Raw genomic sequence first — 15,031 nt, 5'->3', positions numbered from 1 at the left:
GCTATGCCTGGATGCTTTGAAAGCTTAACCATGCACTAGCCTGATATAGGAGCAGACAATTGTTTGTAAAAAAACTTGTACCTTTTCAACCCTACAGAAAGGTTTTAAACTGCAAATAATGAGGGCAAAGACTAGGGCCTACAATGGACCAAGACCGCACTAGCAAAATTGTATAAGTCACTTAATTATAAAAATTGTGCGGTTATTTTTAGTGACTCTAGTTTTATGGGGATGATTAGATCTTTATTCTGGTTTTCCAATATCATGTCTTGAAAGACAAAGTCAAATGGTGGATTCAGGTTATTCGATGACAGGGCTGGGTAAAATAGCTTAGATTCCCTCCCGTGTAAGGGTTTAAAAAACAGTGAATTATGTGTATGACAAGTTAATAAATTCCTTCTTTTAACTTTAGGCTCATGTGACGCGGGAATTTTCCCCAAATTGAAGCAGATCAACTCCTTCCGTTGGGAACTTCTTGGAGGAAACCCAGGGCTGACCTTTGAAGTGTCGAAATGGAAGAAACCATATTTACCCTTGCGACGAAAAGAATTTCAAGATCAAGGGTAGGTTGAAGCTTGTTTATAAATATATCCCAACTAGGGTAGAATGTCGTTTCAATGTTCATTGAACGTTATGTAGACGTCATGTCATTGAACATTAAATGGACGCTTAGATAACGTTACGTGCCAGGTGAGATTCGAAGCGCTGAATATGTATGGCTAACCTTTACATAGTGCTTCTTTCTGGAAAAAAAATTTAAATACTTGTCTAGAAATTAGCTAAAACTTACAAGTCCATTTTGTTTTGCTTTGTTTTATTTTGTCGAAAAGACATTCTCGTTGGTACAATGCAACATGCTCCATCCCACCAACCTGAAACACTTTGTCGTGTCTCCACCCCATTTTTCTTTCTACCAATAAAAGTGAAATCTCACTTTTGTCCCTAACATTGATTCGAATCAATTTTGCTCCATTGTCCCAGGGACAAAATTAGCGTGTCTTTTCGGTATTTCCTCACTTTTTGTCCCATGAAACAAAAAAAGAAACCAGGGGACACGCATTTTTTTTCTTGTGTTGGTGGGGTAGAGCATGTTGCATTACACCAGCGTGAAAAAAACTTCTCGTGTCCCCAAGCCTTAAGGAGTATCGGCCATATCGCTATGTCTTTTGATAGCAGTTCAGAATACACAGAATGCAAAATTAAAGTATGAAGACAAATCACGCTTTTACTCGAAAATTTTATGTGCTTGTTACATGACATTTGTTTCTGATTGGTTGGAATTTATTGACACTAATAAATCATCTGTAATATCATATCAGCTGTAAGTTGTAAAGCAAGTAACATGAGAATAAAATTACCTGAACTTTTTCGAGTAATCACATGTTTTGACTGCATTGATATAATTTTGCAGCCCGTGTATTGAAGCATAGGGGTATAAAGAAACAGCCCAGCTGTCACACAACGTTGCTTCAACGTCAATTCAACGTTCACAACGTCCATATAACGTTAGATGAACGTTGAAACAACGTTGTGTGTCAGCTGGGAGGAGAATATTCTAAACAAAAGATGACCGATAAAACTTTTTCTAGGATTTTAAATAAGTTCATCGTTGCTGGTTGTGTACGCTGCATGCATCCCCTCTGATATGATTTGATACATCAAAATAAATTCTGGGGATGTGCGCAGCCTAGTGGTTGTGTGTCTAACGAAAGGCGTTAGCGCCACAATTCAGGGGTCACCAGTTCAAATCTCTACTCCTTACAATATTCCGTTCAGCTCATAAGATAACCGAGCCAGCTGGCCCGTGAAAAAAGGTTGTCTAAAAGTCCTAGATTACTGGTTATTCACGGTGAAATATCGACTCTATCTATCTCTAGTCACCGATTTAGACGATTGGGATTTGTACTATGTTGAAGGCTCCTCTTTCAATAGCTATCTACCCGAAGGTAGGGGCAATGGGGCGCCACTCTTTCTCCTAAGGTTGCTCCACTTACCCTTATACCACTGTCTCTGTCCAGACAGTAGACAAAAATTACCTTCCAGCTCTACCGAGTCGCAATTGAGTTCTCGGGTTCCACATCGATCCGTAGCTCAATGGTAGAGCAAATGCCCGCGAATGGTATGGTTGTGAGTTCGAGTCTCACTGGATCCGTTGGTTTTCCAACGGTTCTGGTGGCTGGTCAGAAGACAACATGAGAGCCACTATATTCACTTCATTGTAATCAAGTACCAATTTTGTACTAAGTACGAAGTCTTTGTTATGACCTGGCCGGGGATTGAACCAACGACCTTGCGCCCCGTAGCCGAACGCTCTACCTTTGCACTATGGTCACTAATCGTTTGTACTTAAAAAGAATTATATTTAATTTCGGTATTGTTATTTCATTTTCAGATGGGCTGATGTCGCAGGCAAAGACTACGAATTCCAATTTCATTACAAAAATAAATTAAGTCGTGATTGTGTATCTCAATACAACGTGACTGTTGCTACAGATTCTTCAATCACGTGCGAACTGAAAGTGCGCCCCGAAAGTGATTACGTTTGGGGTAAGTCATTACAAAGTATTTTTCTGCGATGGTGATGGTTACACGTTTTTTAATTAATAAGTATAATGGTTATAAGTATATCCAGGCTCAAATCTTGGAAAAACTTAAGCATTTTTCTGACCGTCAATCTACGAAATTTCAAAGAAATTAAAGGTTTTGTTTTTAAATAAGAGTGATATCGTTTGCTTAAAACTCATCAATTTTAATTTACAAGCTTTTTGGACCTACCCCGGTGGTGGTCCTATAAATCAACCGTTGTATGTTTGTTCGTTCGTTCGTTCGTCCGTTCGCCCGTTCGCTCGTTAGTTACTAGCTTTTCTCGATATTGGCTCAATAGTTTTTTTCTGATTTTTTGCACAAAGATGCATAACTAGGTCGATTTTTGGAAAAAAAATTTTGGGGTAAATTTCAGCTAAAAAACGGCTAAAAAAGGGTTTTTTGGACTATGTGAAATATCGGATCATTGTTTTTTTCTGACTTTTTGCATGACAGTAGGTAAAAGATGGCTCAAGCAGATCTTTGTAAAAAAAGAATTCTTCAGCTCAAAAAACGCATCTTTATCTATAAGAATCACTATTAATAAGCATATCAATGTTCTTAAAATTACTGAATTTTTTTATGAGATATGTCTTTTTGCTCATGAAGTCTTGAATAGAAAGAAGATTTTTTTGCTTATATCAGCACAATATAACAATAGCTCCCTACACACTGTTCTGATATGAAAAACTTCAAATCAAAATTCATATCCAACTTTTCGTTTCCACAAGTCAAAGAGCACGTTTTTCCATTCAAAATGGGCTTTTCCAGAAAAAAACTTTACCCCCACGAACCAGAAATTGTAAGATAATCATCTTTATTTTCCTCTTCATTTCAGTCATTTTGAAGAAGTGTGGTCGTTTTATTTCACGCAAAGAATATTCATTCAGTTGGAATGTAACTCTGAACGAAACTGCGCAAGAAGAGGCCTCAACGTCTTTCCGTCTGAACTTGAAAAAGTTCGTACGTAGTGAGCGCATGGTAGGTTTACTGCCACCCTTCTTAAACCCCTTTAACTGCCAAGCCGTTTTTTTTAAGGTTCGACCTACCTTATCGGCCAAAACTTAGTCGGCCCTAAGTGACTAAATTTTGGCTTGGTGACTAAAATTAGGGCCGACTAAAAATTTGGGTCGACTAAAATTTGGGCCGACTAAAAATTTAGAAATGGGCAAAACTTAGTTATTAGTCGGCCCTTAGTGACTAAGTTTTGGTCGATAAGGTATTTGCCTTGAGGAGAAATGAAAGCTTGACCTAGGGGGTTAGAGTAGGCTGAAGGTGGGCACAAAGTTGGCAGTCTTTGAAAGAAATTGTTGCATTGACGTCAAAAGAGGGCTTTTTGAAATATTAACGAAAGTGTAAATATAAGGTAACGGTTAAATTCTCAATTTTTGAGGTGTTAACAGCATCCCCTCAGTCCAAACCGGAAATCTTTCGATTCCATACTTTTTGACCTTGCTAACATAGAAATTTCCACTCTACATAAAATTTGGAATCTTTTGGTATATAAGGTCTGGTAACCTCATTTAGCTCAAAATCTCAAAATTTGGCCCTCAGCATCGTTTTTTGCTTTTAGGTTGCAAAAGTACATGGTGTGGTTTACGATTCAGCGGGGAGTGAAATTTGCAAAACAAAACCATTGCATCGAATCATAAAAGGAATTCAACGAGAGTTATACATCAACGGAGGTGAGCTACCTTAAGGGAAAAAAATAATTCGAGAATAAATTAATGCGAGTGACCCCAAAAAAAATTATGTTTTGCGGAATAAATCAATGCGAATAGGCCCATTTTAGGGATTTAACGGAATTCATATGATTTTTCCTTTTCAAGAAAGAAAAAGAACGAAAAAATTTTCCAACGAAATACAAACAAAACTTTTTTTTTATTGATCTTCATCGTCTTCATTCTTGTCATTGAGAAGTAAAAAATATTTCTGATTTCTTCCCCCGTATCATACTCCCAACCATCATCTGCGCTTATTAAGCAACAGAATAATGTCAAATATGGAAATACAAGTGCTTAATTTACGCCCTGGAGTCCAGAAAATGAATATTTAGGGCTTACACCTCCAAAATCAGCAATATAAAAATAAATAAAACAATGCGGACTTAATAAATACGAACGACAGAAAATTTCAAGTTTTGCGGAATTTAATTTTGTGAAAAATGAGCAAATTCGCATAAATTTATTCCACATTAATTATAATTTTGCATTAATTTATTCTCGCACTAATTCATTCTCTTAAGGTATCAGACGATCTTGAAAACTTGGATTTTATCGTTTCTAAAAACGAGTCATTTGATTCAATCTAGAATGTGGATTATGTATACACTTACTGGATTCTCACTAACTCGAACCTCTATAACTCGAATATCTCATAACTCGAACAAATTTTTTTCTCTATTGTGCTGATATAAGCAAAAAAAATATTTTTCTTTTCCTCTTGTTCCACATTCACATCAATTCAATACCAAAAAGTTTAAAATTGACAAGTAAGTGAACGATATCAGTCTTATTTAAAAACAAAACCATTTTTAAATAAAGGTGATATCGTTTGCTTACTCATCAATTTTAATTTACAAGCTTTTTTCACATTGGATTGACCAAGGATTTATTATACACTGGATATACAAGTAACAGATTTTTGCCGATTTCTCGTGTACTAGCCACAGATATCTGTAAAGCCCGAAGGGCTAGATTTGCGGCTTTTATCAAAAAGTGAAGCTCATCTTTGGAAGGATTTCCTACCAGAGTCACGTGACTAAAATATGCAATTTCACCGGTTTGAGAGATGTGAAATAGCATTTGCCGCCTACGTTTTTTGATCTCGCGCTCCGAAAACAATTAAAATGCTAGATCCTATCCATCGGCACGAAATTTAAAAAGTCAAATTTTTGCTTCACTTTTTTTTGCTGGAGAAAGCTTAAAGTTACAAATCTAGCCCTTCGGGCTTAGATATCTGTGGTACTAGCTATGTCCGCAGTAATGATGTTATTGTTCACTCTCCTTCCCTCATTAAATGATTTTTCGAAGCATTTTTATTGCATTTCTTATCGAAAATCACTCATCCAATTCCCAAAAGAGACTTAAAACTTTCCTGTGAGAGTCAGATTCGTCCACTTAATTGCTAATTATAAGTCGTTATGACGTTTCAAGCTGTGAGAAAGATGCAAAAGACGTGCTGTGTATAAGAAATTTAATGTTGACACCGGAAATTTTCAAACTTCAACCTCAAAAAAACCACTTTGCCACCACGTGCCTCCAAAGGATTTTCATACCACAGTGGAGCCAGGACACTCAAGTGTTATGTATGTTAATTTCAGCTCTTCTGGGGACAGTCTTGGAAAGATATTTCCAATTGAAAATTTCGTGTCACTATAGTCGTTTATCCAGTGTATAATAAATCTTTGAATTGACAATGATGTGACACAAGATTGGTTAAAAAGAGAAAAAGAAAAACATTTTTTGCTTATATCAGCATAACATAACAATAGGCAGACACTGTCCTGATATGAAATATGTGTCTGATATGAAACGGGAACACTTATGTAAAAATAAAACCTTTAATCTTTTTTTTTTCACTTTGAAGGAAAAGAAAAGATCTGTGTACCATGTGACCGTGTCAAACCAATCAGCTTGTTTGGTCGCTATTTCGAAACTAAAAATGGAGAAAAGAAATCTATCAAATTAGGGAAAAACCCTAAAGGCTTTGAATGGTCTTGCCAGTCCGGCGAAGCACCTTGTTTCCCGGAAGATTTGGAACAAATTACAGACCAAAGGAAATGGATTTTCAATGCAAGTGCACTAGCCTGCGAACGGTCGTAAGTTTTATATTATGGAGCAATGGATGAGTAGTAAAGGTGTCAGTGCCTCAAACTAGGGGTTGGCGGTTCGAATCCCTGCTCCCCATAATATTTCGTTCTGTTCATAGATAGCCGAGCCGGCTGGTCTTGGACCCCATGAAAACAATCCAAAGACTGTCTTAAAGTCCTAGATTAAAATAATTAGCGGAATTAAACCAGAGGTTATTTATGACGCGAGAATGTGTGTCCACCTGTACATATCCCGTTCGATCATTACCTGTGAGAATAATCTCGGAAATCTTATGTACAGGTGGACACACATCCTCATGTCATAAATAGGTAGCCTCTTGCTTAGCCCTTTAAGCTCCACGCTCCTTCCTTTCTAAGTTTTTTAAGAAAATCGCTAGTTTGCTAGGAGAAGCTCGTTTTCAGCGCATTGGATAGCTTAGAGTCTCTTCTTTCTTTTAGGCGCCTTCGGTACCGCCCGATTTAGGGAGGGCGGGCTGGGTGGCGGTTAAGGAAGGGAGGTTAGAGGAATTTGACCAAAAATCTCCAAAAAGTGGATTTTTGTCAAATTTTTGCATTTTTACCAAAAATGACGCTTCGCCCTCCTATTTACCCCATGCCCGATATACCTTACATTTGCACTTAAAGGGTTAACATCGCTATTGACTCTATCTTTACATAGATACATGGTTCAACTAGGGTACAGAGGATTAGATGCAGTCTTGCAAATAGACAGAGCAAGTGTTTGTGCGCCGACTATTCGAGCATGTTGGCCTGTACCACAACGTGACAAGGATCCGGAAGAATTGAAATTCATTTGTCGTGTTAAGGGAATGAATCTGACTATCGATGATGTCGATGTCGCATTTGCTCCACTTTCTGATACTACTGAAAAGGGTAAGGGCAATATTTTATTTTGTTAACCGGTTACTTTTTCGAAGCGGGCTACACGACTTTTAACGCAAGGGCTGGGAAGTGATTACTGTGAAATATTGCACTCAATCACTTGACCTTGGACAATATTCTCAGTACAGCCCTCAGTAACCGGTCTGTATTGTATTAATACAGTTGATTCTCCAGAACTCGAACCTCTATTACTCTTGATATGTGAAAGTCATTTATCTAAAGGAAACACCCGAAAAAGGCCGTTTCTGGGCTCTGACCATAGTCGGAAAATTGATTTTAGTATTTGAACATAAAAGTTATATTTTAGGTTCTTTAACACTCTTAACAAAGAATTGCCTTTATAAATTGCTTTTTAATCAAATCCCTTAAGAGTAATTAAGAATTTAATTGCAAAAATGACGTTATGAACTTTAAAAAGACGTTAATAGTATGTTGCATTACCTTCTTTTATAAAAAGTGCTAAGTTTTAATGGGTAATTAACCTTTTTGTTTCGAAGTTTTTTCAAACTGTCTGCAAAGAATTGAACTGTTTTAGATTTTTCGGAAACAATTTCTAAGTTAATGCATCAAAAGTTATGGCTGTTTTTCTATGAAAGATTTGGATGGAAAATTGGTCAAAAAGCACTATTTTCAAGATTTTGAAGCAAATAAGCTTTTAGAAAAATTTTCCGAAAAAGAATTTTAGTTCGGTAAATGATACACCATCTACCGCAAAAATCTTTTCAAAATGTTTTTTTCTTCGCCGAAACTAAGCTCTTCAAAGTTGAATAAACCAGCTGCGCTGGAAGCTCCGGCTTAGAGATTAAAAGATGTGAAAGATGAGTTTGTTGAGTTAGTTGTGTTAGAACGTTGCCCACAAACTACTAATCAGAACAGATCAGAAAGCAAAGTAATAATTCTATTGCAGCGAATAAATAAACCAGCTGGATAGCTCTTCTAAGTGATTACACATGCACTTTCTTGCCTCAAGAACCAACACCACCCCCCCCGCCCACTCATCCTCGACTAAAAAGTTCAAAATTGGAGCTAAAGGAGAAAAACATTTAGAAGTCAATATTTCCAAGTTGTTATGAATTTATTTTTTTCTAAACTTGCCAATAGCGAAGCTATGATGCGCCGTTGATTTGATTGTCCGGATAAAATTTTGGGGAGAAAAATAGCCTAAATTAGAGGCCACAGCTTTTAGCTAAGCGTTATTTTTTCTGTTGGGATAATACTTGGTGGAGGAGAGTAGGATAATCCAAATAAAATGGTACAATAGTGTGTATGTAATAAATAGTGGTATATTTGGAAAAAACCTGTTTCGGGTTTGAAAATCTCCAAAAGGAACGGTCGCCCAAGCCAATGAAATTACGACAAAGTCCAAAAAAAATCATTTTCAGTTATAAAACACTGAAAAATTTCTCCGATCTGTTTAAAATTTACACAGGAATTGTGTTTTAGTATCCTTTACTGAATTCTCATAGTGATATGTTTTTAAAAAATCTGTGTCGGGTTTGAAAAATCAAAAGGAACGGTCGCCAGCCGCGATGAAAATACGACAAAGTCCAAAAATGATCATTTTCAGCCATAACACTGTGAAAATTTCTCCAATCTTGTTCAAATTTACACAGGAATTGTGTTTTAGTATCCTTTACTGAATTCTCATAGTGATATGTTTGTAAAAAATCTGTGTCGGGTTTGAAAAATCAAAAGGAACGGTCGCCAGCCGCGATGAAATTATGACAAAGTCCAAAAACGATCATTTTCAGCCATAACACTGTGAAAATTTCTCCAATCTTGTTCAAACTTACACAGGAATTGTGTTTTAGTATCCTTTACTGAATTCTCATAGTGCTATGTTTTTAAATAATCTGTGTCAGGTTTGAAAAATCAAAAGGAACCGGTCGCCAGAAATTACGACAAAGTCCAAAAACGATCATTTTCAGCCATAACACTGTGAAAATTTCTCCAATCTTGTTCAAAGTTACACGTGAATTGTGTTTTAGTATCCTTTACTGAATTCTCATAGTGCTATGTTTAAAAAAAATCTGTGTCAGGTTTGAAAAATCAAAAGGAACCGGTCGCCAGAAATTACGACAAAGTCCAAAAACGATCATTTTCAGCCATAACACTGTGAAAATTTCTCCAATCTTGTTCAAATTTACACAGGAATTGTGTTTTAGTATTCTCTATTGAATTCTCATAGTGATATGTTTGTAGAAAATCTGTGTCGGGTTTGAAAAATCAAAAGGAACGGGTCGCCAGTCAACAATAATATGATGATGAATACACAAAACAGGATCATTTTCAGCCATACACATAACACCACAAAAACTACTCAGATCGTTTTCAAATTTGCACTGTCATGTTGTAATTTTAGTATTTTCTTTTGAATTCCAATGGCTGTGTGTTTGCAAGTTTCATTATTGTCAAGTTAGAGTTTTATGATATGATTTTGTGTGTCTAGATAGAAGAAGAGAAGTTAGCCATATGCAAGATTTAAGCACTCGATCAGCTGACGATTCATGGCCAAAACTTCTCCAAAGTCTTTCCACATGTTAGAGAGCCAGTATGCATCAAACTTCTCATAAATCTAGTCCAAAACATCATGAATAATGATGAAAATGATCAATTTTTCACTGAGATTTACGACACAGTCAGCTAGTCCACTTTCGGCACGGTCGTGGCTTCTTCGTAAAGACGAAAGACAGATCTGGACTTATTTCGTACTTTCCAGTCTCTTGTTCGTAGTTTTTCTGACTTTCTTGTTCTATGTGAGGATTCATGCCGAGAGAGTGTTTCTGACGGCTATTTATATTGTACAAACTGCAGACCAGACTATATTTAGAGAAAATCACAAAAGAGTGCTTTGTTCGAGCTCCAACTCTAACCCTAACTGATAATAACCAAATTCCTAGCCAATCTGATACGTAACCACACCCAAACCACACCCATACCCAACCCTACCAGGTCGCCTGCAGGTCCTGACACTATTCCCGCATGCCGGATCCGAAAAATAGGTACATGTCTTTCGCTTTTACGAAGAAGTACCCATCTTTTTCTTAAATACTTTCGGCCGGAATTCCCTTTCGGCCAATCAAATCACAGTATTATTGGAATCAGATAATCCGTTTTTATTAATTCGGAATAGATCATCGGATTAAATAAACAAACAAAAAATGTCTTGACCGTCGTCGTCTTCTTCGGACGAGAGAGAATTTAAGGCTCCTAGGCCGGAGCAAATACTCTTCTTCGCAAAAGTCTTCATTTTCTTCTTCATCAAACTTTTTCATTGTGATTCTTAAATTTTCAGAATCACGGATAATTGGCCTAACAGAATATGTATAACATGCCACAGTTTTGTGGGCTACATCAAGTTGATTTTTATATTTTGTGAGTAGCAAATATTAAAAATTCACTATGGTCAGAGCCCTTAAAATAGAAATGCGGTGGTCAAAATCTGTATATATTCGGCTTTTTCAGGGTACTGCTGTAAGAAAGTATTACGTCATCTTGACTTAAAGCCGGCGCAAATGCATCCAACATTTCATCCAACATTTCATCCAACATTTCAAATTCTTTGTTGGACGAAATGTTGGATGAAAGTCACGTGGAAAAATTCAAAAAGTTGCATGAAAATTCCTTTGCACAAAAAGGTCAAACATTTTCATCCAACATAATTACGCAAATGCAGCCAATATGAAAGTGACGTCAATATCATAAAAATTGGATGAAATGTTTGGTGGCGATCAAACTTCATCCAACATATGATTTCCAACATTTTTATCAAAAAGTTGCAATTATATGACATGCGCAAATGAATTCAATAATGTTGTATAAAATGTTGGATGCATTTGCGCCAGCCTTTACGCATATCAAGAATATCTTTTAGCCCAAACGGATTTGTTACCACAATAAACCTTTTCGACCGTTTTTGCGCGGGCATGTTTTTGTCTGCTTTATCCCACTAAAACCGTCCCAATCCTTTTTTGACGCATTTTTCTTTTGTCTATTGGTGCGAAAAAAGGACTGGGACGGTTTTAGTGGGATAAAGTGGACAAAAAAATCCCCGTGCGACTACGGTCGAAAAGGCGCATTAAGAACTTGGTCAAGTATAAAAACTATTTGGCAGAACTTTAAGTGAATTAAGAACAAATTAAGAACAATTATTAATATTCGATAATAGTAAAAACAGGAAAAGGAGAAAACCAGACAGTTTTACTCACAAACCATTTTTTTTCAGAATACGCTCCAGAATTCAATATCTCACATATCAATCTTGACTTGAAGCCAATGAAAAAACATCCAAACTTGTTTGATTTTGTTGCCACCGTATCAAGAGATGTCTTCACACCTTTCTTGTGTTACCGGTTCGAAATTTCAGTCGGTGACGATAGTGACGTCACAACGAAAAATGTCGAGTTATGTCGGCCAGGAAAACCGACAAATTGTAAGTAACTAGACTTGAGTCGTTTATAATGCGTGTAATACAGTAGTATAGGCGTCATATGATAATACGATTATTGCTACGGGATTTAGTTTGTATAAACTAAAATTTGTTCCTCCATTACTTTTTGCTTTATTTCTTTGTCTGAATTATTCGTATAGCTTGCTAGACTAGTGAGTAACCAGTTTAGCCGCTGTGGTTAAAAGACAGGGGGTCGCTAGTTAATATAGACGGCCGCTAGTTTTAGATACTCAACTTTTCATTCTGGTCTTGGTTGTATAGCACTTATACTAATATACTAATATACAAATAATTACCTATAAGAATCAATTATCATCAATTATCATCTCAAATATACCTATCACACCTATCATTAAATCCCATATTACTGCCTCATTCTCTATATGTTGTTATATAGCACTTGGTCTGGATTTTACAAACAGACGGCTGCCTTATATTTTAGGCTATTAAAAAACGGCTGCATAAGGTCATCAAAACACGCGGCTGCTTATTTCAGCCCTTGAGACACGCGGCCGCTTATATTTAGTAAGTAAGTTTGCGACCGCAGTCGGAGGCGACCCGAAGGCTCCTCTTTCGATAGCTATCTACCTAAAGGTAGGGGAGGGCGCCACTCTTTCTCCCTGGATTTCTCCCCTTACCCTTGATCCTTCTCTTAATTGCTGAGTATCAAGCAGAGAGGCATCAAGTACCATTTTGAGAATCTTTGGTATGACCCGGCTGGGGGTTGAACCCACAACCTTGCGAACCGTAGCCGGATGCTCTAACACTGCACCACAGTTCGCTTATATTTAGGTCATCAAAACACGTGGCCCCGTGATGAAATAGCTTGTTTGGATCTGCAATGGTAACTTAAGTAGCATAGCCAGAAGGGGCACAAAATTTGTATAGGAGACCAGATTTTCATGACACGTTAATTATCTTTTTACATTGTGAATAGATAATTACAGTGTCATCAAAATCTGTTCTCCTACACAAATTTTGCGCCCCTTCTGCCTACGCTACTGAACTTTTGAATTAATTCTTTAATTCTCTCTCTCAAGGTACACTTGATGTTTCGCTTGCGGATGGCGCCGCAACAGCCATAGCTTTCAACACTTCTTTCGACGTTTCAATGACTGGATGTGAATCTCAAGATAAAGATATTTATTGTAATGTCTATATGAAGAATCGGGATGGGAAATTTATGCCGTTAATTTCAGCTTCTGATAATTGTGATTTAATGAGGATCAAGTCGTTACCACCAGGTGGGTGTTTTTAACCCTTTAAGTGACAATGTCGGGTATATCAGACATGGGCTATGGTCAAGCAAAAAAAAATCAAAAGTGAGTCTTTCCAGCGAAAAGTCAAAAAAATACAAGAATTTGACAAAAATCTTTTTTTGACATTTTGACCGTTTATCGACCACTTTTTGACCATTTTTGGTCAACGAGTGTATCAAACGAACTATGAATGAGCTTCTAACTCCTTCTAGATCCAGAGATATAAGCTTTTAAAGTTTGAACTAGCGATTTTCTTTAAAAAACTTCGGAATGGCTATGAAAAATGTAAGGGAGTGATATGGAATGGCAAAATTATTACATGCCAAATAGATTAGATTCGCACCAAAACAAAATCAGCTTTTTGTCCCTTGAAACAAAAACAGAAACCATGGGACGCACAGTTTTTTTCACGTTGGCGCAATGCAACATGCTCCATCCCACCAACACAAAAAAAGTGTGCGTCCCATGGTTTCTGTTTTTGTTTCAAGGGACAAAAAGTGAGGGAAAAACCCAAAAGACACGCTGATTTTGTCCCTGGTACAAGAGACCAAAATTGATTCCAATCAATTTTGCTCCATTGTCTCGGGGACAAAAGTGAGATTTCACTTTTATTGGTAGAAAGAAAAATGGGGTGGAGACACGAAAACGCGTTTTAGGTTGGTGGGATGGAGCATGTTGCATTGCACCAACGCAAAATAAACTTCTCGTGTCCCCCAAACCTTAACTTGTTTAGTATTTAAAAACATCTTCTGTGTACTGTGTGGATCTCACAATATTTTTCTATACGAAACATCTCTCTAGGGAAAGAAGAAAACAACATGAAACAGAAATTAAAAGCTTGTGCATTCATCTCTGATAATAAGATTGAAGCATGTCTTGAATATGAAATCGTCGTTGAGAGAGGCAAAAACACGACCGTATCAGAGGCTGTAATGACCGCTATTGACAACTTATCCGAGGCTGATGGAGAGCAGGATGCAATTACTCGTATGTCTCTTTTTTGTTGTTGTTTTTTGAGGGGAGAGGCAAAATGGTCTATTCCAGAAAAGATTTGTACCCCCCCTCCCTATTTTGAGGAGGTTTTTTTTTGGAAAAGGTTACCCTGTTTTTTTTTCAAATTTTCAGGACCCTCTTTTTTCCACCCCCCCCCCCCCTGGATTTTCCACCTCATTTTACTGATAACCCTGGACGTTACACCATAACATAGGGGGTACAGATTATTTGTGGAATAGCCCAATTCAAGTGATGATCGACTGGTCAAGGCGTCATACCCTCAAACCGTAGGTTATCCCGGTTCAAACCCCGCTCCTCCCAATGTTCTTCTCAGTTCATAGAATTCGCTGTGGATTACGTGAAAGAAATCGAAAAATTTATACGTCCGGTTTAGCCTATATTAGACGTTACGGCTTTTTTGCTACGCAGTAACGTCTATTACCCTTTCGCAAGTTTTTCAAATTTTTGGAGCCCAGGTTTTCGGGTTCCAAAGTTTTGAGCTCTTGCTATAGGAATGGAACAATGGAAATGGAACACTTGAAAGGCTTCTATTTACGAAAACCGTCGAAACGGAATGAAAAATCTCGGTTTTTGGTGAGGTGCTCGTCACTACGTCTTGTCTACGTAAAATGAACTCTATAAACGAAACGCTTTCGCTCCACTTTTTTCATCGAAAAGGAACTGCTTTGTTTTCTTGCCCCGAAACGTTCCGAAACCAATATGAGCACACTCGATCCGTAACGAAAATTATACCGGAACGAAACGGAACAGTACCGTGTGAACATAATCTTATAAACAAAAATCTTACTTTTACTTCCAATCTTTTACTTTTAATAGAAACAATCGCAACAAGTTTGGAACAACTGACCGAACTGGCAGATTCAAATGAAGGTGGCAGTGCTGAAGAAGAAGTCTTCGCCCAAAAAGCTGCCACTGCTTTAGTTGATGTATGGATTGTTAGCCTGATCATTACTTATTTTTTAGCCTCTATCTGTCCCCATGTGTCAATATTGAGTAATTGGGGTCAAGGCT

At 37.3% G+C, this 15,031-nt stretch overlaps 1 protein-coding gene across 1 annotated transcript in view; it reads left to right on the top strand.

Annotated features, from left to right (window-relative positions):
- Positions 1-15,031, top strand: part of LOC136815549 (uncharacterized) — a 60,433-nt gene that overhangs the window by 27,670 nt on the left and 17,732 nt on the right. Inside the window, exons 15-24 of the mRNA XM_067072001.1 lie at positions 413-563; positions 2,393-2,547; positions 3,422-3,564; positions 4,157-4,268; positions 6,172-6,403; positions 7,074-7,288; positions 11,523-11,729; positions 12,788-12,991; positions 13,808-13,993; positions 14,837-14,946. Coding sequence (XP_066928102.1) covers positions 413-563; positions 2,393-2,547; positions 3,422-3,564; positions 4,157-4,268; positions 6,172-6,403; positions 7,074-7,288; positions 11,523-11,729; positions 12,788-12,991; positions 13,808-13,993; positions 14,837-14,946 — 1,715 coding nt within the window. The remainder of the gene's footprint in view (positions 1-412; positions 564-2,392; positions 2,548-3,421; positions 3,565-4,156; positions 4,269-6,171; positions 6,404-7,073; positions 7,289-11,522; positions 11,730-12,787; positions 12,992-13,807; positions 13,994-14,836; positions 14,947-15,031) is intronic.

The sequence above is a fragment of the Clytia hemisphaerica genome, unplaced genomic scaffold, assembly GCF_902728285.1.
Source record: "Clytia hemisphaerica strain Z4C2 unplaced genomic scaffold, Clytia hemisphaerica genome assembly, whole genome shotgun sequence".
Lineage (NCBI taxonomy): Eukaryota > Metazoa > Cnidaria > Hydrozoa > Leptothecata > Clytiidae > Clytia > Clytia hemisphaerica.
Note: the sequence above shows the minus strand (reverse complement) of the source record. Positions and strands in the feature narration are given on the sequence as shown.